This window comes from Rhipicephalus sanguineus, chromosome 2, assembly GCF_013339695.2.
Source record: "Rhipicephalus sanguineus isolate Rsan-2018 chromosome 2, BIME_Rsan_1.4, whole genome shotgun sequence".
NCBI classification, from domain to species: Eukaryota; Metazoa; Arthropoda; class Arachnida; order Ixodida; family Ixodidae; genus Rhipicephalus; species Rhipicephalus sanguineus.
This window is the reverse complement of record NC_051177.1, coordinates 189,991,961-190,017,304: the sequence shown is the minus strand read 5'-3', so window position 1 is coordinate 190,017,304 and position 25,344 is coordinate 189,991,961. Positions and strand designations below refer to the sequence as shown.

Here is a 25,344-nt window from a genome sequence, read left to right as displayed (position 1 = left end):
GGGAATAACGCTTCTGGGTGTCAGAGAGTACTCGTGAAGCATACGCGACAGGTTTCCAAGCATCCCCGTAACGCTGTAGCAACGCTGAGCCGATGCCGTTTTGGGATGCATCTGAAGAGATTTTAGTGTCACGCATTGGGTGGAAGATAGCCAGAACAGGCTGGCTACTTAATGTGGCACAGATATGGTTCCATTCTCTGGCATGGTTATCCGTTCATTCAAAAATACGGTCTTTCCTGATCAGGTCTCGAAGCAACTTAGTTTTTTCTGCAAGTGCTGGTACAAACTTTCCGAAATAGTTGATGACACCTAGCATTCGGTGAACTCCCTTCTTGTCGTTCGGCGGCGGCATATGTAAAACTGATTCGACGGCATCAGGACTTGGCCGTATACCTTTTTCGGAAATTACATTGCCGAGAAAAGAAATTTCTGTGACACCAATTTTGCATTTTGGAGCATTGAATGTTAATCCCGCCTTACGCGCGGACTGGAGGACTGCTCTTAGCCTTTCGTCGTGCTCTTTTCTTGAAGAGCCCCACACTAGGATGTCGTCGACATACACACTTACGCCAGGAATCCCATCAAAGATTTCGTTCATGTATCTTTGAAACACTTCGGATGCTGAGGAGATGCCGAAAGGAAGCCTGAGGAAGCGATAACGGCCAAACGGGGTCGCAAACGTACATATTGTGGACGTTTCTTCGTGCAACGGTATTTGATGAAATCCGGATTTGGCGTCTAGTCGTGAAAAGTACCGCGCTCCCGCCAGCTCGGCTTCTATATCATCGCGACGAGGCATCTGTAGGTGCTTCCGCTTCAGGTTTTCATTGATTTTTCTAGGATCCATGCATATCCGTAGTGGACCGTCCTTCTTGACGATAACTAATGGACTTACCCAGTCCGTCGGGTCTTCAACCTTGGAAATGATGCCGGCCTTCAGCATCCGGCCGAGTTCTACTCGCAGTGGTTTCAGCAGGGCCAGGGGTACTCGTCTAGCCATCTGGACAGTAGGTGCGGCGTCTTGTCGCAACATCATCTTGTGCGGCCGCTGAAGGCATCCGATGCCGGTGAAGACGTCCTTGTATTCCTGCATGAACTCTGGAGGTCCCGTTGTTATTGCATTGACTGACCTGACGAAGAGTCCCAGGTGTTCGCTTGCTTCAAGACCAATAATGGCGCGTCCTTTCTTTACCAGGAAGAAGTCGACTTCAATCGCCGCCTTGCCAACGGTGACCTTCAGGCTGGCTACTCCAAAATGCTTGACGATTCCTCCCCCATATGAGCGTAGCACTGAGCTGCTTTCTCTTATTGCGCTGCCGGCTGTAGTGTGCGGTACACACTATGCGGCAAAAGGTTGGCTTGGGCACCGGTATCCACTTTGAGCTTCATGCGCTTCCCGCCCACTTGTGCTTCCACTACCCAGTCACGATGGCTTGCAACGGCATCCACGGATACGTCCAGAATCGTGAAGTCTTCATCAGTCCTGACCTCGTCCACTTGTCTCTTGCTCTTGCATCGCACAGCAAAGTGGTTCTTGCCTCCGCACCGCCTACAGTTGCGTCCAAACGCGGGGCAATTTCTCGAGCCGTGCTGCCGGCCACACCTACTGCATTCAAATACTGCGGACGCACCAGTTTCCTTGGCCGGGTCTGGATCGGTCAATTTGGCGCTGCTCCCGTGCCCAAACTTGATTTTGTGCCTCTGACAACTCGGCGGCTTTGCATACCTGCTCAGCTTTCACAAATGTCAAGTCCTTGTCCCGTAGTAGCTTCTGGCGCACTTTGTCGTCGCTCGTTCCAAATACAATTTGGTCGCGGATCATTGAACTTTCCATTACGCCGAAGTTGCATGCTTTGGCCAGGTGCCTAAGGTCCCTTGCGAATGGTTCAAAGGGCTCACCTTCTGCTTGCACTCGTCGTCGAAATAAGTACCGCTCATGTACTTCATTCACCTGCGCCGCGCAATACTCGTCAAACTTCTTGATAACGGCCGCATAGTCCTGTCTTTCAGCGTCTTCAGTGAAAGTAAAGTTGTTGTAGATTTCCAGTACATCGTCGCCTCCCAAGCTGAGCAGCAGGGCCGTCTTCGTGCTCTCATCCCGAGGCTTTTCTGTTGATGCCGAGGCTGTTAGGAAAAGCTCAAATTTTTGCTTAAAAAGCTTCCATTGTTTGGCAATGTCGCCACTTAGACGTAATGGCTACGGGGGCTTTAAGAATTCCATCACGGTTGCATGTGGGTGAGCCGCACTTCTGACTTCATGTTTCGTCGGGTTCGTGCCAAAAATACGATCGAGCCAAGTGTCAGTCAACAAAGAACAAGGTTGATTTATTTTCCCAGCTATTTATACGTTTGGTAGGATAGGGAACACATTCACGATAATCTTCTGACGCGTGTTTGTTGTTAGTGGGCATGCGCAAAACTTGTAAGCATGTTAACAGAACCGGCGCTTGTCTTTATCAAGAACCATACATACGATACAGACTTCATGCTAGACAGGTATTATCGTAGCTCGGCTAATCTATTTCTATCGACGGCTCTATATATATATATATATATATATATATATATATATAATATATATATATATATATGGGTCATTCCATGCCAAGTGTCCCAGACGTGGCGCTGGCACATCACAGATTTCGCTGATAAAATTGGTGCCTTTTTTCTGCGCCACATGGAGTATTGTCGCAAACCATTTTTGCTCTATAAAAATTTTGGCGATCATGGCGCCCCCTCAAATTTCGCTTGTATTTGTTAAACTGTGCCTGATAGAAAAATGTGTATAAAATTTATTTTTCTGTGTTGAGCTTCTAAATCGCGCTTGCGCTATTGCCGAGGTTCTGTTTAGTTGTCCTATTCATTAATTCCGAAATTTTTGTGTTTCACTACCAGTTACGCATCTTCAAAAACTACAAAAATCTTCAATGTTCGTGATTTTTTTCTGAGCCATCTGAAACTCGCCCTAAGCAATCTTAATAATAGTATGATTTTCAGGAAAGTGTATTTCAATACAAAAATGTTTAGGGGTAAAATATACTTAAAGTATTCCCGAAAAAATTGTGATATTAGAGAAAATATGCGATTTGTCGCATGTTTCATCGTATTTTTCTTACTGATGCGGTTCAAGTAAAAATCCTCGTCATGCGGTATTTGATAGAAGACTTCATCGTTAAGTAATGCAGAAAGTCTAATCAAATCATTTTTTGTTTTAAGGAAGAAAATAATTTTTGAATTTTGCCCTCCGAATGCGCCCGGTATTTCATTTTGTTGCCACTTCGCCGCAAAGCATATGGTCGCCCTTACAGCTAACACTCGTCACAGGCAGCGGCAAGATAGATGCGAGATGTATGTCAATGGCTCGTGAGTGGTCGAAAGTCTTGTCGCGTTGACGTCAGGGCGACGAGTAATGAACTCGCGTTACAATGTGAGCTTGCGTGGCGGGCCCAATGGGAAATATGGACGCCCGAGAACAGCCTATGGCGTCGTTGGCAAAATGTGCTAGAGGGCCGTCTGTACAACTAGCATACACATACTAAAAGAAATAGTGCACATTGTATGCACTTGTTTGTCTTGGTATACGTGTTGTACAGACGGCCCTCTAGCACATTGTGGAAACGGCGCCATAGGCTGCTCTCGGGCGTCCATACTTCCCATTGGGCCCTCCAAGCAAGCTCACATTGTAACGCTAGTTACCGGGTTTCGGCACCAAATCGTTTAAAATGGCATACGGTTCCCTGGCAAGAAGCGATGCTTAAGCACCACGAACGATATTTATTGTCAACCGTTTCGGTCGATTCTAGGTGCAAGTGCTCGTGAGCACGGTCTTTCTCGTGGAAGGAGGCGCTTCTTCTTCTTCGGTCCGACAGGGTGCTGCGCTTGATTAAACAGGGCGAGTTCCAGATAGCTCAGAAAAAAATCACGAACATTGAAGATTTTTGTAGTTTTTGAAGATGCGTAACTGGTAGTGAAACATAAAAATTTCGGGATTAATGAATAGGACAACTAAACAGAACCTCTGCAATAGCCCAAGCGCGGTTTAGAAGCTCAACACATAAAAATAGATTTCATACACGTTTTTCTATCAGGCAGTTTAACAAATACAAGCGAAATTTGAGGGGGCGCCATGATCGTCAAAATTTTTTTCGAGCAAAAATGTTTTGCGACAATACTCCATGGGGCACAGGAAAAAGGCACAAATTTTATCAGCGAAATCTGTGACGTGCGAGCGCCACGTCTGGGACACTTGGCATGGAATGACATATTATATATATATATATATATATATATATATATATATATATATATATATATATATATATATATATATATATATATATATGTATATATATATATATATATATATATATATATATATATATATATATATGGCGTCCCTGCTTTCTGCAGTTACGGTGCGGTTACGGTGCGTTTGCGCCGTGTTCGGAATTTTTGGAAACATTTAGATAATGTAATTCATTTCATCATGCGCGAAAAAATTTGTTTGTGCTGAAAAATGCTTACCTTATGCGTTGTAGTTAGCTCGTTAACGTGCTCTGCGCAAGCCCACTTAACTTATTATTACTATTTGTTTGTCTATTTCCAGCCTACCTGTGGCTTGAAGATCTTTTTAATTATTCAATAAAAAATAAAATATTCATTATAATGCGTATATTGTGTTCGGCTACAAATTTGGCGCTAACATTATAAGGTATTGATATTGAGCAAGTTGCGTAAAGCAGAGGGACACAAGAAGGAACGGGAAGACCAGAAGTGTGCTAACTTCAAGCTAAAGTTTATTACCAGAAATTTACGCCTATTCCTATTTTTTATTAAATGTGTGCAAGGAGAGGTTGGTGCCTATACATGGCTCCGGCTACTCCTCTTCCCTTACTTATTAATTAGCGTCACGAACTTATAAAAACAAGTACACTCACTCAACGCAATGTCCATTTAAAATGAATGTTCACACGTCATGCATAATGTCCACGTGATGACAACAATGTCCACACACAAGACACACAAGAATCGTTTGCACTTTGCCGAAGAGTTCAACCCACAGTGCCACAGTCCTTTGTATAATGCGATCACATCACATAAAAGTCACTGGGTAGGTAGGTAGCCACACTTTAAACACATTTGAAACACAGCTGTCTTGAATCACAAGAGGCAACGCGAAACATGTGACTAGAAGTATCTCAATGTGAAGAATAATTGCAAATGTGAATCAGTATCTTTTTGATATTACCGACTCTTCTAAAAACTGTACTAGGGCGCGTGCAGCAATGTTTTGAAGAGTTTCAGTTGGCCATGGACCCAATACTTTTGCTAATGATAGCGGCCGTCTGTCCAATCGGTTTAGTGTTTGTAAGAATTTTTTACGGGGAACAGCATACTTTTTGCAGTGTAGAAGGAGGTGTTCTATGTCTTCTTCTGCCTCTTCACATGTACATGTAGCGCAGTTATTTTTTCTTATCCTATATAGGAAGCTCTTAGTGTAGGCAGTGCCTAGACGAAGTCTGTGAATTACTGTTTCTACAGAACGGCTAATTTTAATCGGAATTTGAAATTCCATTCCAGGATCGATTGCATATAGTTGAGAGTTTTGAGCTCCATTCGCGAACCAAGTCTCTTTGGACAATCGACCACAGAGTTTGTTCAAGAAACATCGTGCATCACTTGCCGCGAGAGGTAATAGGGATAAATCGCCATCTTGCTGCGCTGCATGTGCTAAACAATCAGCTTTGACATTTCCGGTGATTTCTGTTCCTTCTTTTGTTCTTGTATTTCGCACTGCTTGTTTGATATGAATTCGTACAAAGTCGGCGAAATTTCAGTTCTTGTAAATTAAATGGCACGTTTACTTTTGAATAGTCTAAACGTGAGCTCTGGCTCCTTCTCAAATCTGCCCAACTAAAACCTTCATTAATGTCATGTGTCTCTCTTATCCTGTTCGATGTCACCTTCCTGAATACTTTGCATAATGCTGATAGAATACTCGTCAATCGGTGTTTCCTCAAGGGTTTTCCGCTTCTCCGTTCGCGTATCAGTAGAATCTAGAAATGTTCGTGCTTGCGTCTTCAATTGAAACTTTAAGGCACAGCTATAGTCGGAGACAACTTAAGATGTCCAGAGAGGCCCCACCCAGACAACCGAAGCGTGGCAGCCGATCGCCTCCACGGCTAAAGTAGTAGTCCCGCTCGTGCCAGTCGGCAATGTTCTCCGAAAACGGGGTCACCGGCCGTCTGGCTCATGACGTCAGTCTGGTGCACGGTGTAAGAATATACTCAGGTGATGACACTCTTCCCCCCACGCATGAGAAACCGCAATCCGCGCGCGTCCAGATAATGTTCGGGTTCTTATCAGATGACTTGCAGAGGGCGCTACGAAAAGCGGGGCAGTCGTCTCCATAGCAACGCGCATGCTGCTGATAACGTGCATTTTTTGTGCCATTTTGCTGCATAATGTGCATCCGCCAAGCGGCGTCGAGGGGCGAAATCGAGAGAGCAACAGGAGAGGGAACGGCGAGAACGGCGGCGATGACGCAGCACCACCGTGATTCGGCTACTCGCGGGCGCTCTCCGCCTCAAGCCATTAGATGGCGCACCGCTCAACGGACCGACGACCGAACATTTTCTGGCCGCTTAGGCGCGCGTAGTGTCAACACCTGAATATTCTTACACCATGGTCTGGTGTGCGCGCCCATTGATGCAGGCTTGTGAGCATCCGCCTTTGAGGAGGCAAGGGCGCGGACTTCTAAAGTTGTACCTGGCTATATGAGTGTGAGAACCTTCTTGCAGATAAAATCTTCTCCAACTGTGATCATATCGATAGGGCAACTGTCTTGCCCGGCCGCTTTTCAGCGGCACACGCCTTGGAAAGCAGTTGTAAACTCGTCGATCGTTACGCTTGGAACTTTGGTCTTATGTTCGATATTGGCTTCGCTGGCGGTAAGATGATTGGTATTTGAACTCTGCAGTGAAGAATAGTAGGCCTCTACAAACAATCATCAATATATCAATAAAGCTAAAAATAATATTGTCCTGCATATAGCATATCAGCTATCCAGAAATATGGTATGGTTAAGGCAGCGTTTGATTATTAGGCCTAACAAGCAGCATCCGAATGGCTGTCTTTTCTCCTTTCAATCTTCCTCTCGCCACTGCAGGTTGTTGTCGGGGAAGTCGTTAGCTTGGATAAATTCCATGAACTCTCAGAATGAATATTATCCATGTAAACAGTGCTTTCGAAGTGATTGATGCGCAGCAACACCTAGGGGGATTCCTATAGCCCGCTCCTGAATTTCATGGATAGGTAATTGCAGAACTATTCACATCCCTAACGGAATGACTGGATCTCCTAAAACTAAAAAAATGTATGCTGAAAGAAGTGTGTGGTAATTTACGAGCTGCATCATATATTCGCACCTTATATATACGGAATCCTCTACGGAAAACTATTTTCGACGTTCGTTCAAGATGAAGCCATCAGAGATATATTTGCTCTAAGTGTACCATCGGGCATTGAAAGTCCGTAGAATTTTCAGCGGCCTACAAAATAATAAAGGGTGATTGCACGAGAGATCGAACATGCCTCTCCGGTCGCATTTTTTGTTTTGCCTGTGTTTTTTATATGTTGTGTGGGCACATTCAAAGTGCACGGAACTGAAAATTTTATTTCCAAGAAACGCTCCCAGCGCGCCAAAAAAATATTTGAAGGTGGCAACGCGTGCCTCCTGTTTTAGCTCACTGCAGTGTTTTCGGATTTCACGGCCGAATTTAGCGCGAACTATAAATGATGTGTCGAAAATTTCTTTTGCTGGTTTTAATACGCATTACTGTGAATTACATCCATGCTTTTTTATGCCGTCCTCAAAAAGAAGAAAATGTGAAAAAATGGCAAACACGGCCGAAATCAAGAAAGGGTCCTAAGTTTGAGGCGCCTTGGCGCCTTGACTATTTCAAACAGAAACTTGAAAACAGGGTCAACTATAGAAAAGAGCCTTTGCAACATTTGTGCAGAAGATCATTTTCCTAGGCGCAGCGCAAAAAAAGAAAAAAATAGTTAAAGAAGCGAGTTTTTTCAAAAAAGTACATTTTCAAAAAATAAAATAAAAAAAACTCCGGTCTCAATTTTGACGGCAATTTTTTTATCGAAGAGCGCTTATGTCAATGAACACACGGTTTTAATATCATATGTCCTCATTTGCTTTGTTTGCGAGATATAACTGGCCAAAGTGACCCTTGCTGTGAGTGCACACTTCAGTGCGACTGATGGTTGTTAATAGCTTGCATTGTGCGTAAATCACAGTTTTAGTTATTCTGCTGCAGCAAAACCTTGCTCTGGTGGCTTATCGTCACGAAAAATGTGTTCTCAGATTTTATTTGGTTCTACCGTGTGCGAAAGTGGGCTGCTGCCGCCCTCGAAAGGGTGATTCCACGAGAGATCGAACATGCCTGTCCGGTCGATATTTTTGTTTTGCCTGGGTTTTTTATATGTTATGTGGGCACATTCAAAGTGCACGGAACCCAAAATTTTATTTACAAGAAATGCTCCCAACGTGCCAAAAAAGTATTTGAAGGTGGCGGCGAAGACCTCCTGTTTTTGTTCACTGCAATGTTTTGGGATTTCACGGCCGAGTTTAACGCGAACTATAAACGATGTGTCGAAAATTTTCTTGTTGGTTTTAATACGCATTACAGTGAATTACATCCATGATTTTTTCCAAGTATTTCAAGGAGCCTTTGCAACATTTATGCGGAAGATCGTTTTCCTACAGGCAGCGCGATATAAGAAGAAAATAGTTAAAGAAGCGAGTTTTTTTCAGAAAAGTACATTTTCAAAAAATAAAACTCAGGCCTCAATTTTGACATTTTTTTGTCGAAGAGCGCTTACGTCAGTGAAAACACCGTGTTAATATGTGTGTCCTCATTTGCCTTGTTCACGAAATTTAACGGGCCAAAATTACCCTTGCTGTGTGTGCTCACTTCAGTGTGATCGATAGTTGTCATCAGCTTGCATTGCACTTAAATCTATTTTTAATTATTTTCCTGCAGTAAAACCTTGCTCTGGTGTCTTGTCGTCAAGAAAAATGCATTCTCAAACTTTAATTGTGTCTAGCGTGTGCGGGGGTGGGCTGCTGCCGCTCTCTAAAGGCCGAACGTGTACGCAGTTTGCAGCTTACAACCTCAACTTACCCGCCAGTATTCGTTAATCAGAAGCACACGAGACACCACGAACACATGGTTTAGGTCACTTTGACAAAACTCTCCTTGCACACAGAATAAAGCATTTGTATGCAGCGAAGGCCAACTTAATCTGTAACTAAATGCCACAATCAGCAGACGCGCTGTTATGCAGTTGTTTTCTCACTGCCTGCTTGCTTCCGTTCCATTACATGCATTGTACGCTCTAACCATCTTCCCCATTCGACGCAAACTGTGCCTAAACAACATTTGTAAATAGTTAGCTCAATGATTTCCAAGCCGTTTATTTCACTTCCCGCTATCACATGTTTTCGGCGTCGCAGATAACGTCTTCCTGTATCATCTCGACCTTTACCTCAGCATTTCAGCAGCCAGAAAACGTGCGGTGCGGCATGATTAAGCCGTGAGTGGCCGAAGCTGCCCAATTTATGATGTTTTGTTGCCACTTTACTAAAGTGCTTTCCCACGTCGAGGACAGCAAAGATCATTGGTGGCACCAGACGGACATTACCCTTAGTTTTGACAATGAGTGCGGCCTACAAATTAAATATTACAGCCCAAAGCGCTTAGACACCCTTAGTCATAAAATGTTAAACCGTAAGCAGTTCTGGAAAGGCATTCATGACAGCTGCGCAGATGTGAGATAATTTGTGCGGCGCCGTTCAGTATAAACGTTTCCGCTTGCTCTAGCTGTTCACTACACGCGATGCGCGCGGCCCATGGCTACTGTTCTGTGCCGGTTATTTACGCGTTCACAAAAAGAAGATTGCTGAGAAAAACGTTTTCGTTGCGCAAATTTTTTTCTTTGCTCTTTTTGTTGTTGCCTACCTTCAGAAGCTACTGTCATAGGCTGAGGATCTTCGCGACACCTGCGAGGTCTGCTTGCATTGCTTTAGGCTCCTCAAGGAAAACCTGTCTACATCTAACCGCGATGAGGTAGACCAGGCATTCCTTCAGGAAGAAGAAGCCATTGATATCTTGGACAGGCCCGCCCATCTTTCCTCTGATGATTGTAGGCGAGGTTGTAGGTTGCAATTGCAAACTGTTTACACGTGAGCCATTTAGAGGGCGGCAGCAGCCCACTTTTGCACACGCTAGACACAAATAAAATCTGAGAACACATTTTTCTTGACGAAAAGCCACCAGAGCAAGGTTTTGCTGCAGCAGAACAAATAAAACTGCGATTTACGCACAATGCAAGCTATTAACAACCATCAGTCACACTGAAGTGAGCACTCACAGCAAGGGTCACTTTGGCCAGTTATATCTCGTAAACAAAGCAAATGAGGACATATGATATTAAAACCGTGTGTTCACTGACATAAGCGCTCTTCGATAAAAAATTGCCGTCAAAATTGAGACCGGAGTTTTTTTTATTTTATTTTTTGAAAATGTACTTTTTTGAAAAAACCCGCTTCTTTAACTATTTTTTTCTTTTTTTGCGCTGCCCCTAGGAAAATGATCTTCTGCACAAATGTTGCAAAGGCTCTTTTCTATAGTTGACACTGTTTTCAAGTTTCTGTTTGAAAAAGTAAAAGCGCCAAGGCGCCTCAAACTTAGGACCCTTTCTTGATTTCGGCCGTGTTTGCCATTTTTTCACATTTTCTTCTTTTTGAGGACGGCATAAAAAAAGCATGGATATAATTCACAGTAATGCGTATTAAAACCAGCAAAAGAAATTTTCGACACATCATTTATAGTTCGCGCTAAATTCGGCCGTGAAATCCGAAAACACTGCAGTGAGCAAAAACAGGAGGCACGCGCCGCCACCTTCAAATATTTTTTTGGCGCGCTGGGAGCGTTTCTTGGAAATAAAATTTTCAGTTCCGTGCACTTTGAATGTGCCCACACAACATATAAAAAATCCAGGCAAAACGAAAAATGCGACCGGACAGGCATGTTCGATCTCTCGTGGAATCACCCTAAACAACGTTATTTTGAAAGTTACTTTCGATTATGTGCCCAAATACTGAGAGGATTGCAGGCTGGTAAGACGGTATGACAAATTAGCGAAATACAGGAAAGGCATCAGGACTTAGTGTAGCGAGTGGTGTCGCAGACTCCACTAAAATAGATCATTCCTTCATGCACGAAAACAATAGCCATCTAAAATGTGAAATAGTTAACCAGACCCGAGGGACTATTTTTTCGTGAAGCTTTTCTGATATGAAACAAAGAATTGCATTATTGAAATACTCTGCTGTACTAACTCATTCAAAAAATTTCTAAGATATTACATTCTATAGCCGATTCTCCTTGTCGACTATTGTTGTACTTGCCTGGTGATGACTTGCGAGATACTGATATCAATGATTCTGACACTTTTGAAAGCAATAGGCTGGCCATTGGAACGGCCTTGTTAAGGCACCGACATCTAGGCAACATTGCCCTTTCCATGAAACGATATTTCTGCAGTGTGACAATCATGCACTGCCAACAGGGCGTAACACCCACGAACAGCTCGCACGTGCTACTTACTTATCAGCTGAAGAATGCACGAGCTGCCGAAGAATAATTGTGGACACACGTCGAATACTGCTAGAATAGTTGATTCACAAGGTGTTTGACAGGCTGGCACTTTTTTGCAGGGGAACTCCGCTACCAGGCCGAAGACGGTGACTGCACGCATATCATCACAGACGAGCAATACGCCGAGAAAGTCAAGAAAGCAGTTTCAAATATGAATATGAAGGTAGGTAGCCACATATACACACTTTCGTTTGCGTGCCTATTTAACGCACAGGTCCATAAATGTGTTTACCTTCTCGACTAAAGGGAAGCCACAAGCTAATCCAAGTATATTACGTGCACAAATTCCACGGTTCGGCTGCTTCGTCTAACGCGCGTTAGACCTATTGAAACGCCAGAAGATATGTCATTGTTTAGTTAGCATATACAACATAAACTTTAATTCGATAACATCATATGGTGATAGCAAAAGCGGATTCATTTAAAAAAAGTAATACATCCAAGCATATATTTAGGGGTAAGTTAGGGCTGCAACAAATGTTGTATTCTTCACAGTGGAGATCATGCTGTTGAAAATATCTAATAGACCTGGAAGTATTTATATCACGAGAAGTAATTCAGTGCTTCAATGGACAGCATTCGCATTACTTTGGAACTTTTGTTTCTCAGAAAAAACAACCGTGAACCTCCTCAAAGACATGAACACTCGTGTCGCAATGCATTATTCGTAGATTAAATGAGACAGGGGTTCAAGAGAAGATGCAGGCCTCCGGTTACGAAAAAAAAGAACAAAACAACAAGAAGTCCTGTTGTCGTCACTGCCTAGCCTTGACTTGTCGCGATAAATGGCTCCAGAGACATGTGCTGTTTCACCACTCGTCATATGTTGGCGCCACGCGGTTGCGACGTTCATAATAGAGCAGCGACGCGGTAAATAACATACTTTTATTATATAGCAGACTTGTCTATAGTGATACAATTACCATTACAGTGATAGCGCCGAGAGCGGTCGTATGTCAGAAATATGATGTGCGCATCTATTTACAAACGACTCACGGTAAATTGAGTGATAGGATGAGTCACGGTGCTCTCGCAGGTTGGAGACACTTTTCCCTAGTCACGTCACACAAACAATGTGATTAGAGAATCCGAAACATTTAAGATGGTTGGGAAAATACCACTCCTTGCTTACGCCGAGCGACAACGCATGGAACAGCTTTAGCCAAGTAAACCCGGCCACAGTAAAGACAGAAGCACGTGTAACAGGGTCAGTGCCCCCTCCAACAAGAATCACGTGAATGCTACAAATGAGCGACACAAGTGAGAATGTGCAGGGCAATAAAGCTTACACGTTTGAAGTATTGTGCCGCAGTTAGGTAGAACTCACAAGCTAGCGTAGAGTTTTCGGTGGACGACTTCAGCCTGAACGCACAAGTATAAGCAGGACGAGCGCGAACTAACAACTGCCACAGTTGTTACTTTGTGTTTGAGCAGCATACTGATATCAATGATTCTGACACTTTTGAAAGCAATAGGCTGGCCATTGGAACGGCCTTGTTAAGGCACCGACATCTAGGCAACATTGCCCTTTCCATGAAACGATATTTCTGCAGTGTGACAATCATGCACTGCCAACAGGGCGTAACACCCACGAACAGCTCGCACGTGCTACTTACTTATCAGCTGAAGAATGCGAACCAGGTTGTGCTGGACTATGCGAAACCAATGAAAGTTGTTGGGCTAGCTGGTGCATGCTACAGATGCGCAAGCAACTGTCCCTACTTTGGCTCTTCTAGCTAGCAGCTCATTCCTTTCGGCAACGCGACCACTGCAGCGAGGGAAGCTTTGTGCACTCTGTAACTTCAACGCAAACTTTGCGGTGAAAGCACAAGACGTACAAACACCCCCCTCACGAGGTAAACGGGCGCCCTTGGGCGACCACGCCCTGTAGGGCAAAGTACAGGCGGTACAGATAGAAGGCGCGCGCATCGCAACTTCGGTGAAAACCGAGCGGGGCGACACCTTAAAGCGTGCCCTTCGCGCCATCTTGCTCGTTATGAGCAGAGCACGCTGAAGCGCCGCCGAGCTCTGCGTACGGTAAGTGGTGTATATCAGTAGCTCGACGTTAATATGCTGAAGGATGTATGCTCTGCGGTCGCGTCGTTTACGCTGTGCGCTGTGGAGCGAGGGGTCGCAGGTTGGAATTCCCGGCAGCGCACTGCGGAAAGAAATTGTTCCCAATTATTCTTCTTTGGGGCTTATACATCCACACACTCACACACACACACAGATATATTACCACACCCACTTCTTGTCTTGTTTTGATGTATTCGGGTTTGACCGGCAGGGACGGTTATCAACGCTCGACGCTGTCCGCGAAGCAGTGTACGAGAAGCTTCCCGATTGTAGTAGATCGTTTTGTTAAGGTTGCGCCCCGCACGCGAATGTTCCAGCTTTGTCGAGAGATAACGCCGCCACCAGCAATATTGCTGGGAAGTTCGATAGCGCCTGTATAAAAGCCAACGCGCTTGACCGCTTGTCAGTTGATCGACGGTCGACGCTCTGTTCGCCGCTATCAGTGTATAGCTGTAATTTGACATTCAGTTTCCCGGCCACAAGTTCGGCCAAATAGTTTCATCTCTGACGTGCTGACTGCTGCCTTCGTCGACGTCACGACCACGTGACATCTGGTGGAGGTGCTGCTTCTTCCATGATCCGGACGCCCCACATAGCGCTGACCCAAGCCCAAGCCGCGAGGAGGACGACGGCAAAGAAAACCCGGATCGTCGAACAAGCCGCAGACAGAAGGGACTGCAGCCAGAGCACGGGCTCGTTCCCGAACAAACCAGGCAGCCTCAGGCTCCAACACCCACCGCAGCGACGATGACAGACCCCGCGCAGCCTGCGCCGATCCTGCTCCGGCAGCCCAAGGAGCCGCCAACCTTCCGCTGGTCGTCATTCGAAGACCCGGAAACCTGGCTCGAGACTTTCGAAAGGGTCTCAACATTCAACAACTGGGACTCCGAGGAAAAGCTGCGCCACGTTTACTTTTACCTCGAAGACGCAGCAAGAACCTGGTTCGAGAATCGGGAGTACACTCTTCGAACTTGCGACGCCTTTCGCAGCGCTTTCCTGGAGACATTTGCAAGCGTCGTCAGAAAAAAAAAGGCCGCAGCCTTGCTAGAGACACGGGTCCAACTTCCAAATGAAAGCGTGGCCATCTTTGGAGAGGAAATGACCAGACTGTCCCGCCACGCTGACCCAGCTATGCCTGAGGACAATAAAGTCAGGTTGCTCATGCGAGGGGTAAAGCAAGAGCTCTTCGCTGGGCTGATGCGGAACCCACCCTCGACATTCCAATAATTCGTCTCAAAGGCGACAACGATTGAGAAGACGCTGGAAATGCGCAACCGCCAGTATAATCACCGATCGATTCAAGACAGCCCAGCTGTTCATGCCGTCGGCTCCGACGACCTGCGTGAAACGATCCGAGCGATCGTGTGGGAATAACTGCGCAAACTGTTCCCTTACCACAGCCTGAAGTTGCCTCGATCGCTGAGATCGTCCTAGAGGAAATCCAGCAGTCTCTGGGCACCACCAAGTCAGCGCAGCCGCAGCTGCAAGCAGTGAGCTATGCTGCTGCAGCCCGACGCAACGCCCCCCCTCCTCGCCCACGTCAAGACGCCGCGCCGCCCCAGTAGTTCCGCCGCCACCACCGGCGTCATACCACACGCCAGCCAGCCAGCTATACACGCCGAGGAAGACCGACGTTTGGCGCGCCCCCGACCATCGCCCACTCTGCTACCACTGTGGAGAAGCTGGCCACACTTATCGCCGCTGCCAGTACCGACAGATGGGACTGCGTGGGTTCGCCATCGACGCACCGCGTTCACAGCGGGGTGAATGACCACGCGACATCGCCGAACATCTCGCAGGAGCGAAATAGACCCCCCGAGAACCTTCCCGGTCGCCATCGCCAGGCCACTACGTCTCCCCCCAACGCCGACCATACACTGGCCCAACGCGAGGCCGGTCACCCAGCCCGCATCCGGAAAACTAAGGGCAGCAACCGATGGAGGTGCGGTTGCTGTACGACGTAATACCGAAGATCCTACGCCGCCGATGACAACGCCGCAACGAAATCTAAAGAACACGCCGCAAGCCGAACGAAGCCCTGACGTCGAAACTTCACGGCCCGAAGAAGACCTGACTACGCAACATCGAAGCAGGGGGACAAACCGACCTAGCCGTGATTCGACGCCGTGACCAAATCGAAACAGTAGGCGACGAACGAGTGACCTCGACGTTCTCATCGACGGCCACAACGTCACCGCTCTCGTCGATGCTGGAGCCGACTATTCTGTCATCAGTGGACCGTTCGCGACGAGGCTGAAGAAAGTCAAGACCGCCTGGGAAGGCTCCGAAATCCGGATAGCTGGAGGTCACCTAGTAACGCCGGCAGGAATCTGCACAGCGAGGGTCTCCATTGACAACCGGATTTATCCCGCAAGCTTCGTAGTCCTTCAGCATTGCTCCCGAGATGTCATCCTTGGTATGGACTTCTTAGGCCTACGTGGTGCATTCATCGACCTCAGATCCAAGTAAATAGCACTACCTACAGAAAAAGCATTACCGCCGTACCCGCCGCCAGGGAAGCATGCCTTGAATGTGCTGGAAGACCAGGTCACCATTCTTTTTCACTCCAGGGTCATCATGTCCGTTGGCACTCAGAAATTAGCAGACCCGGAAGGCGTCGTGGAAGGCGACCAGCACCACTTTATTAACCGCGAGATTTGCGTCGCAAGAGGAAGAGCAGAGTTCCGGAGAGGCAAAGCGACAGTGAAGCTCACAAATTTTAGCAACGAGTATAAGCACGTAAACAAAGGCACGACGGTCGCCTACATCAATGAAATTGTGGCAACCACCAATGCCTTCGCCATCGCCGATTCTTCCGAGCCCACACCGACGAACCAAGCTCCTCAACCAGCTTTCGACGTCTATCCTAGCCTTCTGAAGCATCAACAAGAACAACTCAAAACCCTGCTCTTGAAATACAAGGACTGCTTTTCGTCATTGTCAAGAATCCGCCAGACCCCAGTCGCAAAACATCCCATCATAACAGAGGAAAATGCCAGGCCATTCCGACAGAGCCCGTACAGAGTTTCGACGCGAGAACGCGAATCCATAAAGAAACAAGTCGACGAATGCTACGCGATGACATGATCCAGTCGTCGAAGAGTCCATGGGCGTCACCCGTGGTGTTAGTGAAGAAGGACGGAATCCTACGCTTCTGCGTCGATTATCGCCGCCTGAACAAAATCATGAAGAAGGACGTCTACCCTCTCCCACAGATAGACGACACCCTGGATCGACTCTACAACGCGAGGTACTTTTCGTCAATGGACCTCAAGACCGGCTACTGGCAAATTAAAGTCGACGAGAGAGACCGAGAGAAGACTGCCTTTATAACACCAGACTGCCTCTTCGAGTTCAAGGTCATGCCCTTTGGTCTTTGCTCGGCACCTGCGACGTTCCAGCGCGTTACGGACACCGTGCTGGCTGGATTGAAGTGGCAGACTTGCCTTGTGTACTTGGAGGACGTCCTTGTGTTTGCCTCAAGCTTCGACGAACAGCTCCGGCGCCTTGACGCTGTACTACAAGCAATCAATACCTCTGGCCTCACCTTCAAGCCTGAAAAGTGCCGCTTTGCATACGAGGAGCTACTGTTTTGGGGTCAACGTGATCAGCAAGGGTGGTGTTCGCCCAGACCTGTGGAAGACAGCTGCCATGGCTGCCTTCCCGCCACCCACCGACACGAAAGCCGTGCGCCGTTTTCTCGGCTTGTGCGCCTACTACGCGCGCTTCGTCAAGGAATTTTCATGAATCGCCGAATCGCTAACTCACCTCACGAATACCGACGTGCCATTCAAGTAGGAAACGGCGCAAATCGAAGCATTTGAAGAACTGAAACGGCGCCTTCAGCTGCCTCCGATACTAGCGCATTTCGACGAATATGCCGATACGGAAATCCACACCGACGCAAGCAGCGTAAGACTCGGCGCCGTCCTTGTGCAGAAGACTGACGGGCAGGAAAGGGTCATCAGTTATGCTAGCCGATCGCTATCAAAGGCAGAAACGAACTATTCCACAACAAAAAAGGAGTGTTTAGCGATCATCTGGGCTACATCCAAGTTTCGCCCCTACCTCTACGGCAGGCCCTTCAAAGTTCTGAGCGACCACCACGCATTGTGTTGGCTAGCTAACTTGAAGGACCCTTCAGGTCGCCTCGCACGGTGGAGCCTACGACTTCAAGAATTCGACATTACCGTCGTTTACAAGTCCAGAAGAAAACACTCCGACGCTGACTGCCTGTCTCGCGCCCCCGTCGACCCACCGCCGCAGGACGACAAGGAGGACGACTCCTTCTTGGGAACCATAAGTGCCGACGACTTCACCGAACGCCAGCGAGCGGACCCAGAACTCAGGGGCTTTGTGGACTACTTCGAGGGCAGGACCACCGTTGTTCCGAAGGTATTCACGCGGGGGCTGACGTCGTTTTTCTTGCGCAACGGTGTTCTCCTATAGAAGAACTTCTAACCGCTTCGAGCCGATTGCCGTCTCGTGGTACCCTCGACATTGCGGCCAGAGGTCCTCCAGGCTCTGCACGACGACCCGACGTCTGGACACCTCTGTGTTTCTCGCACTCTAGCAAGAATACAGGAGAAGTACTACTGGCCGCGCCTTTCCGCCGACGTCACTCGTTACGTAGAGACCTGCCGGGACTGCCAACGACGCAAGACACCGCCCACTAGGCCAGCCGAACTTCTGCAGTCTGTCGAGACACTTCGACGGCCGTTCCAGCAAATCGGGATGGACTTACTGGGGCCGTTTCCGACGTCCAATCCCGGAAACAAAAGGATCGCCGTAGCTACCGACTACCTCACCCGCTACGCCGAGACAAGGGCCCTGCCCAGAGGCAGTGCCGCCGAGGTAGCGAAGTTCTTCATTGAGAACATTGTCCTGCGTCACGACGCCCCAGAGGTCCTCATCACCGACAGAGGTACAGCGTTAACTGCTGACCTAACTCAGGCAATACTGAGATACAGCCAAACAAGCCACCGCCGGACCACAGCGCACCACCCACAGACAAATGGCCTCACCGAGCGGCTAAACAAGACCATCGCCGACATGCTGGCCATGTATGTCGACATCGAACACAAGACGTGGGATGCCATCCTTCCGTATTTGACCTTCGCATACAACACGGCCATGCAAGAAACGACGCAAATGACGCCGTACAAGCTGGTCTACGGAAGGAGCCCGGCAACGACGATCGACGCAATGCTACCAACCGCCACCAACGAAGACGATCTCGACGTTGCCGCCTATTTGCAACGCGCTGAAGAGGCCCGACAGCTCGCCCGCCTGCGCATCAAGAACCATCAGAGGGTCGACAGCCGTCACTATAATCTTCGACGACGCCACATGGTGTACCAACCCGGTGAGCGTGTGTGGGTCTGGACGCCGATACGCCGACGTGGGCTTAGCGAAAAACTCCTTCGACGATACTTCGGGCCATACAAGGTTCTTCGACGTCTCGGCGCTCTTGACTACTAGGTCATCCCGGACGGCATTACGAACTCCGAGCGACGCCGCGCACATCCTGAAGTCATCCTTGTCTCCGCCTTAAGCCGTTTTTTCGCGCGTTAGCGAACCTGGGGACTCTATTTTTTTCCTTTGTGTATTGTAATTTATTTGTGCATGCACTTGTTTTTTTATCTCTTCTATGTTCTTTCACAAGCATCGGGACGATGCTTTTTCAGAGGGGGCAATGCCACGCCCACTTCTTGTCTTGGTTTTATGTATTCGGGTTTAACCGACAGGGACGTTAATCAACGCTCGACGCTGTCCGCGAAGCAGTGTTCGAGAAGCTTCCCGATTGTAGTAGGTCGTTTTGTTAAGATTGCGCCCCGCACGTGAATGTTCCAGCTTTGTCGAGAGATAACGCCGCCACCAGCGATATTGCTGGAAAGTTCGATAGCGCCTGTATAAAAGCCGACGCGCTTGACCGCTTGTCAGTTGATCGCCGGTCGAGGCTCTGTTCGCCGCTATCAGTGTATAGCTTTCAGTTTCCCGGCCAGAAGTTCGGCCAAATAAAGTTTCATATCTGACGTGCTAACTGCTGCCTTCGTCGACGTCACGACCACGTGACTATATATATATATATATATATATAATGGGACATGACGGCGACGCCGACGGGGAATAAGAGAGAAGGGAAGGAAAATGCAAAGAAGACCGAAAGCGAGAGAAAGAAATAGACACAGAGATAAGGATGTGTAACGCAACATACGCAGAAAAGAAAGAAAAAAAAGAAAGCATATCTATGTGTAGTACAGTATAGCAAGTATAGGTTGCCGTGTGGCGTAGAAAGATTATCACTTTCATTAACTGTCAAGCGCTCTGTTCGTTATCATGCACATATTCGTGCTCTTCTTCCTCTTCTGTTTCTTGTCTACCAGCGCCGCTGCGACCCAGAATTGCGCGCATTTGTGCGTGTGTGTGTGTGTGTGTGTGTGTGTGTGTGTGTGTGTGTGGAATAATTGTAGCGGTTGGCTGTGCTATTCACATACGTTTCATGTATTCCTTTGTGACGGAATGCTTCCAAGGCTGTTGATAATTCTGCAATTTAACTGCCATTTTAAGCATAATTCATAAGCATAATCCATAATTCCTCTCTTGCAGGCCCTCTTCTGCATGGGACCTGCAGCCGGATTCGTGGCGCTCTCTGACTTTTCGAAGTTCGACGAGAAAGGGTTCCGTGAGTGCCCCATAGCCGACCCTTGCAACAGCGTGCTAGTGGTGTGCTACACATCCGGAACCACGGGTATGCCAAAGGGTGCTGAGATAACGCACTACAACTACGTGGCCTGCTGCTACACGTCGTGGTGAGGCAGCCTTATTTGGAGGAGACTCCGCCCAGTTGAATTCCTTAACATCCAGCAGTCTACCCGCTAAAAATTGACAAAAGGTTTTAATTTTACTTTAAAGAAATGCATCACTCAATTCAACACCCAATCGCTTACGGGCGAATAATGATTTCACAAGGAATTGTGTTTAGCGTTGAGTCGTTTATTAACGGCATTTGTTTTTCCGGCGCGTTCAGGGCTATATTTTAACGATAGCTGCAAAGATGCAAAAGATCCCAATATATGAAGCAATGACGTTAAGATATATAACTCCGAAATTTAGTGGTGTACTCCACATGCGGTGTAAAAGAAAAAGGTTTCCTTACACCGTGGCTCCACTTCATCCAGGGACGGGCAGTTCAACAGTAGCATCTGTATTTCCTTATCGAGATACATTCGAAAAAAAATCTTTGTATTTTAGTAGTGAAACACTCTCAAGATGCATCGGTTATATGGCGATGCTGTGCAGGACACAGATATCAAATGACCTTTTTTGTCAGAAATGAGCTGCTATGTTTCGAAGAGAGGAAGGAAGACTTTTTTGTGCTAAGGCAAGCCGTGGGCGACCCTAGGAAGGCCACGAATAGTTCCTAACATGCACATCCTGAAGGCGGTTTTGTTGCCCTCTGCCTTTGCCACTTTTTCTGCAGGTTGCAATTGCCATGGGGAGAAGGAGATGTATTTTTCGGCGCGCTGCCGATTACACATCAGTCCGGAATGCTGTTTCAAGTGGCAGCTATGCTGGGTGGCGCGTCTTGCACTCTCTTGTCGGCGAAGCTGAACCCTCGGGAAATCCTGGACGCTGTCGACAAGTACAAGGTGACACTTATCTGAAGTCCAAATCTTGCGAATGAGAACTTAAGAACTCTCTTCTTTCAGAGCTGCAATGCGATTGATCGCATAATTTTTTTCAATTATGTTCTCAAGGTTGAACTTCTGCTTGCATATTAACAAAATCGTTTCAAAAGGTGCTCAATATTGCCGACAACTCTCTGACTGCGTACTCATTAAATAATGACAATGATGATTTTTTAACTTTTTTGAGCTATAGATGCCACGTTGTATTTGCAGATAAAATGTCATGTAAGCTTAAAGAATGACGATAATTTCCATGTTTTTTTATCGTGTTGGCCGATGCGTGCGCACGTCCTCCACTTGCCAGCGGGATGGTGTGCCCAGAGGCACTCGATGCGGAGCGCGACTGCAAGGAGAGTTATGAAGTTACTCGCATGTACGCAAAAGCATGGCTATTCGAAATGCCCGTTGATTGTCACGCAAGCAGGCCGACCTCAGGAGGACCGCCCCGAGGCTGGTAATCCGGTGAGAAACTGGAAGCACTGGTAGCCGCTCCCTTGTTCGGCTGTTCTAGCCTGATACTTACCGCGTTGGCAATAAATAAACTCTAGACTTTGCATGTTTCGTGCATCATTGAAAAAACCGGGCCCTCCGAGACATGATAAACCTGATTCTTGTGGGACGCGACGATTTCGTGAAAATACGCGGTGAAACACCCTGGGCAGGTCACGCTGTCAAAGATGGCCCACAGCGTAGACATTTCACTTACGCGATGTTTTCTGTAGCCACGAAAGTTAGTGAATTGTTATTGTATGACCATTTCTGTTGAAATTCACGCTGTGTCGCTTGTACATAGCGTCTGTCGGTGCTGTTGCAGTGCATGAAAACCATGACGTTGTACATGGGGAGTCACGTGCGCTCGCGGTATGCTCTTCTATGACTGAACGCAATCAAGGCCTTCGTAACAAATAGGTGATACATTAAAACAAAAGCCTTTATGTCTTGCAAGAAAAGTGCTGTTAGGAATCACGTGCGCAAGCATTCCACGCGCTATTGTGAACTACAACCGCGTGGTGACTGCTGTCATCAGCAGCCGCATTCCGGTGAAAAATAAATGGTGTTGACCAATGGAACTCCTTTACGTTCAGTTTAATTGACCTGTGCTTGCCAGATTTGACCAGTAGTCGCGCTGTCTACGTGATCCTTAACTACCTGTGCGTTCGCTTCCAAAGCCGCGGCTGCGCCGGCCGCCAAGAAGGCGCTTGTTTTTGTACAATGTTGATAAGTGGCAGAAAACTGGAAGCGCTTTCTTTTGTTGCTTGAGATTGTGGACTAAAGATGATGATATATGTTAATAGTTTTAAGAGCAACTCGGTGTAAAGAAAGTTCTCTGAGCCTAGACACATTTCTGTTACTCTGAACATGACCAGGAAAGGTCGAGGCCTCTCAGCGGGGGGAATTTTCAGATTGCTTTTCACAGTGATGTCCAAAACGACCACCTTGACAGCGAGAATTTTTCCCAGGACATTAAAGGCTGTGAAAGCACCCCCATTAACAGCTAGGGTGATGATGATGTCGCTAACTTAAGAGGAGGAAGTTCCACGTGACATCTCTTCGTGCTTTGAGATTTTTCACACTCGTAATATTGAGTGCAGTCAATGTAGATTACTGTTGTGATCAGGATAAAAGCATATTTTTTTGTGATGCGATGCATCTAGCGCTCTTTATTTGGGATTTTATGCAGCACAGTATGCTGGCAATAGGGTCGACCAGCAGAAGCTCAATAGGTAAAGCGGCAAAACCTCCTGCCGCGGCCACAAGACTTTGTTGGTAAATGAACTTCACCTGTACCGTCCAAGCGGCGTCGCATAAAGTCTTCAACGTTGGGAAAGGCATCGTGTATTCGTTTCGAGTATTACGTTTCAACGTGCTCTTCGAACCGGCAACTTCCTAGAGAAGTGAACTGCGCACGGCTACAGTATGAACGTAACTGTTTAATTGCAGGACCATGACCCAAGCACTACTGAGTGGCAAGTTGAAAGCCACAAAGAGGTGCGAACGTTCCGTTGAAGAAGTAACTCCGCGCTCCCGACCGTGCAAGTAATGATGACGGCGTAAGGTATATTGAAACAATCGACACGTTAAACGCGCGGTCCCGTGAATCAATGATGGCGTTACTCGCAAACGGCGTATTACTGCGGGAAATCCGTCTGGCAGGCTCGGTACGTCCTACCTCGGAGTGCCGCCCAGTTCACATGTCAATTCTAATTCATGCGGTTACTTGTAGCACGCAAATGATTTCGCAAAGCATCCTCATGGATGGTCAAGGAGCTGAAATATAACCATTCTTAACGCGGCTAATAATGATATAGCAATCATTTAGAACTTTCTATAATTTCGGAAAGTATTTTGGTCTCATATCAATGCCAGTACAGCTCATGTCCATCTGGTGAAAGCAGCTGGTGGCTTGCGTCCACACGTCCTATCTTTCCGAATACTAGCAGACGAGTTGACCCTCCTGCAGATAGCCATCTTATATCGCTCTTGCGCCCCCTATAGTTCGTGGGCATTGCAAATAGCATGGTGCTGACGCTACCAGTCCTCTTTGCTGGTGCTGCGTATTTTCTAATGCGAAAGCAGAGCACCGTTCTCGTGTGAAAGTGACAAAACGAGACATATGCTACAAAATGAAGCTGTACTGTTCATCATCAACTAGATTTCGCTACGTAATAATAAGTTGTGGGTTACGCGCAAAACCACGAGTGACTCTGAGGCACGCCGTAGTGGAAGACTCCGGAAGTTTAGACTATTTTGTATTCTTTAACGTACAATAACATCGTACAGTGCACGGGCTTCTAGCATTTCGCCTCCATCGAAATGCGACCGCCGCTGCCGGGGTCAAGCCCGCGTTATTCGATTCAGCAGGCGTTCGCCGTAATCACTGCAGCACAATGGCGGACACTTCACTATTTAAACCAGTGCGGACATTACGGCAAATCTACTCATCAGTCACACTCAGCGGCTTCATGGAAGCGCAGCTTCAAAGCTACATGTGGTTTCCCTGTGGATGGAAGGCAAAGAAAAAGGGGAAATTTTGTGCTCTTAATTCTAGCTCTCGCTTCTTCAAACTTTCGTTAATTATTAAATAAACGCCTTTGTCTTATTTGGCTACAAATATGGTGCTGAAATGTGATGATACGGCTACTTTGACTATATTTAGCTTCAGTTCGGGCTCATTTTCAAATTTGCCCAATGACGACCCTCCTATACGGGTGTCCTGGTCTCACAAATTTACGCGCTTGCTCCTGCTGTGGTCAGCACTTCTTAATATCGGCCAGCACTAAGTTAATAAATGTTATTATCACCTAGTATTGCTGGCAGATGTCGGCTACGCTGGCTGATCTCAACTATTATTTCACAACGGTGGTTTTATTAATATATAATGTCGACTAATGCTGCCCATTTATGACATTATTATGCCCATGTTTTACTTATGTTGGCGAACATGGGCTTTTTTTCCGTAATTGACGGCTGGGGTTCGGTGATAATGCCTTATGACAGCAAATGTCATACATTCATAAATTTCATAATTATAAATAATGCGCCCTATCTGTGAATTCCACATTAGGGACGTTGTACTCTTAGTGTCTCCATATGTTTCAAGTTTAATGAGACATTTATTTTCTGAAGCTTTATTCATCCATTTGTGTTGTTTTCATTTCTTTTGGTTGTTTTCCCTTTCAGTTGCGTTCAAAATGACCGGACCAGAGGCCGATGAAGAGGGGAGAAGGGTGTGAGCAGATTATGGGTTTCGGCGCCTCATGCTCCGCTTTATGCATCAGATTTCCCATGAAGACCCCCCCCCCCTCCATCATCCTGGAAAATTCTGTATCCGCGCCTGCCTA

At 46.9% G+C, this 25,344-nt stretch overlaps 1 protein-coding gene across 1 annotated transcript in view; it reads left to right on the top strand.

Moving 5' to 3' along the window:
• Nucleotides 1-25,344, top strand: part of LOC119383933 (uncharacterized) — a 91,790-nt gene that overhangs the window by 45,784 nt on the left and 20,662 nt on the right. The window contains exons 4-6 of the mRNA XM_037652209.2: nt 11,795-11,898; nt 20,421-20,623; nt 21,295-21,463. Of these exons, the coding sequence (XP_037508137.1) occupies nt 11,795-11,898; nt 20,421-20,623; nt 21,295-21,463 (476 nt within the window). The remainder of the gene's footprint in view (nt 1-11,794; nt 11,899-20,420; nt 20,624-21,294; nt 21,464-25,344) is intronic.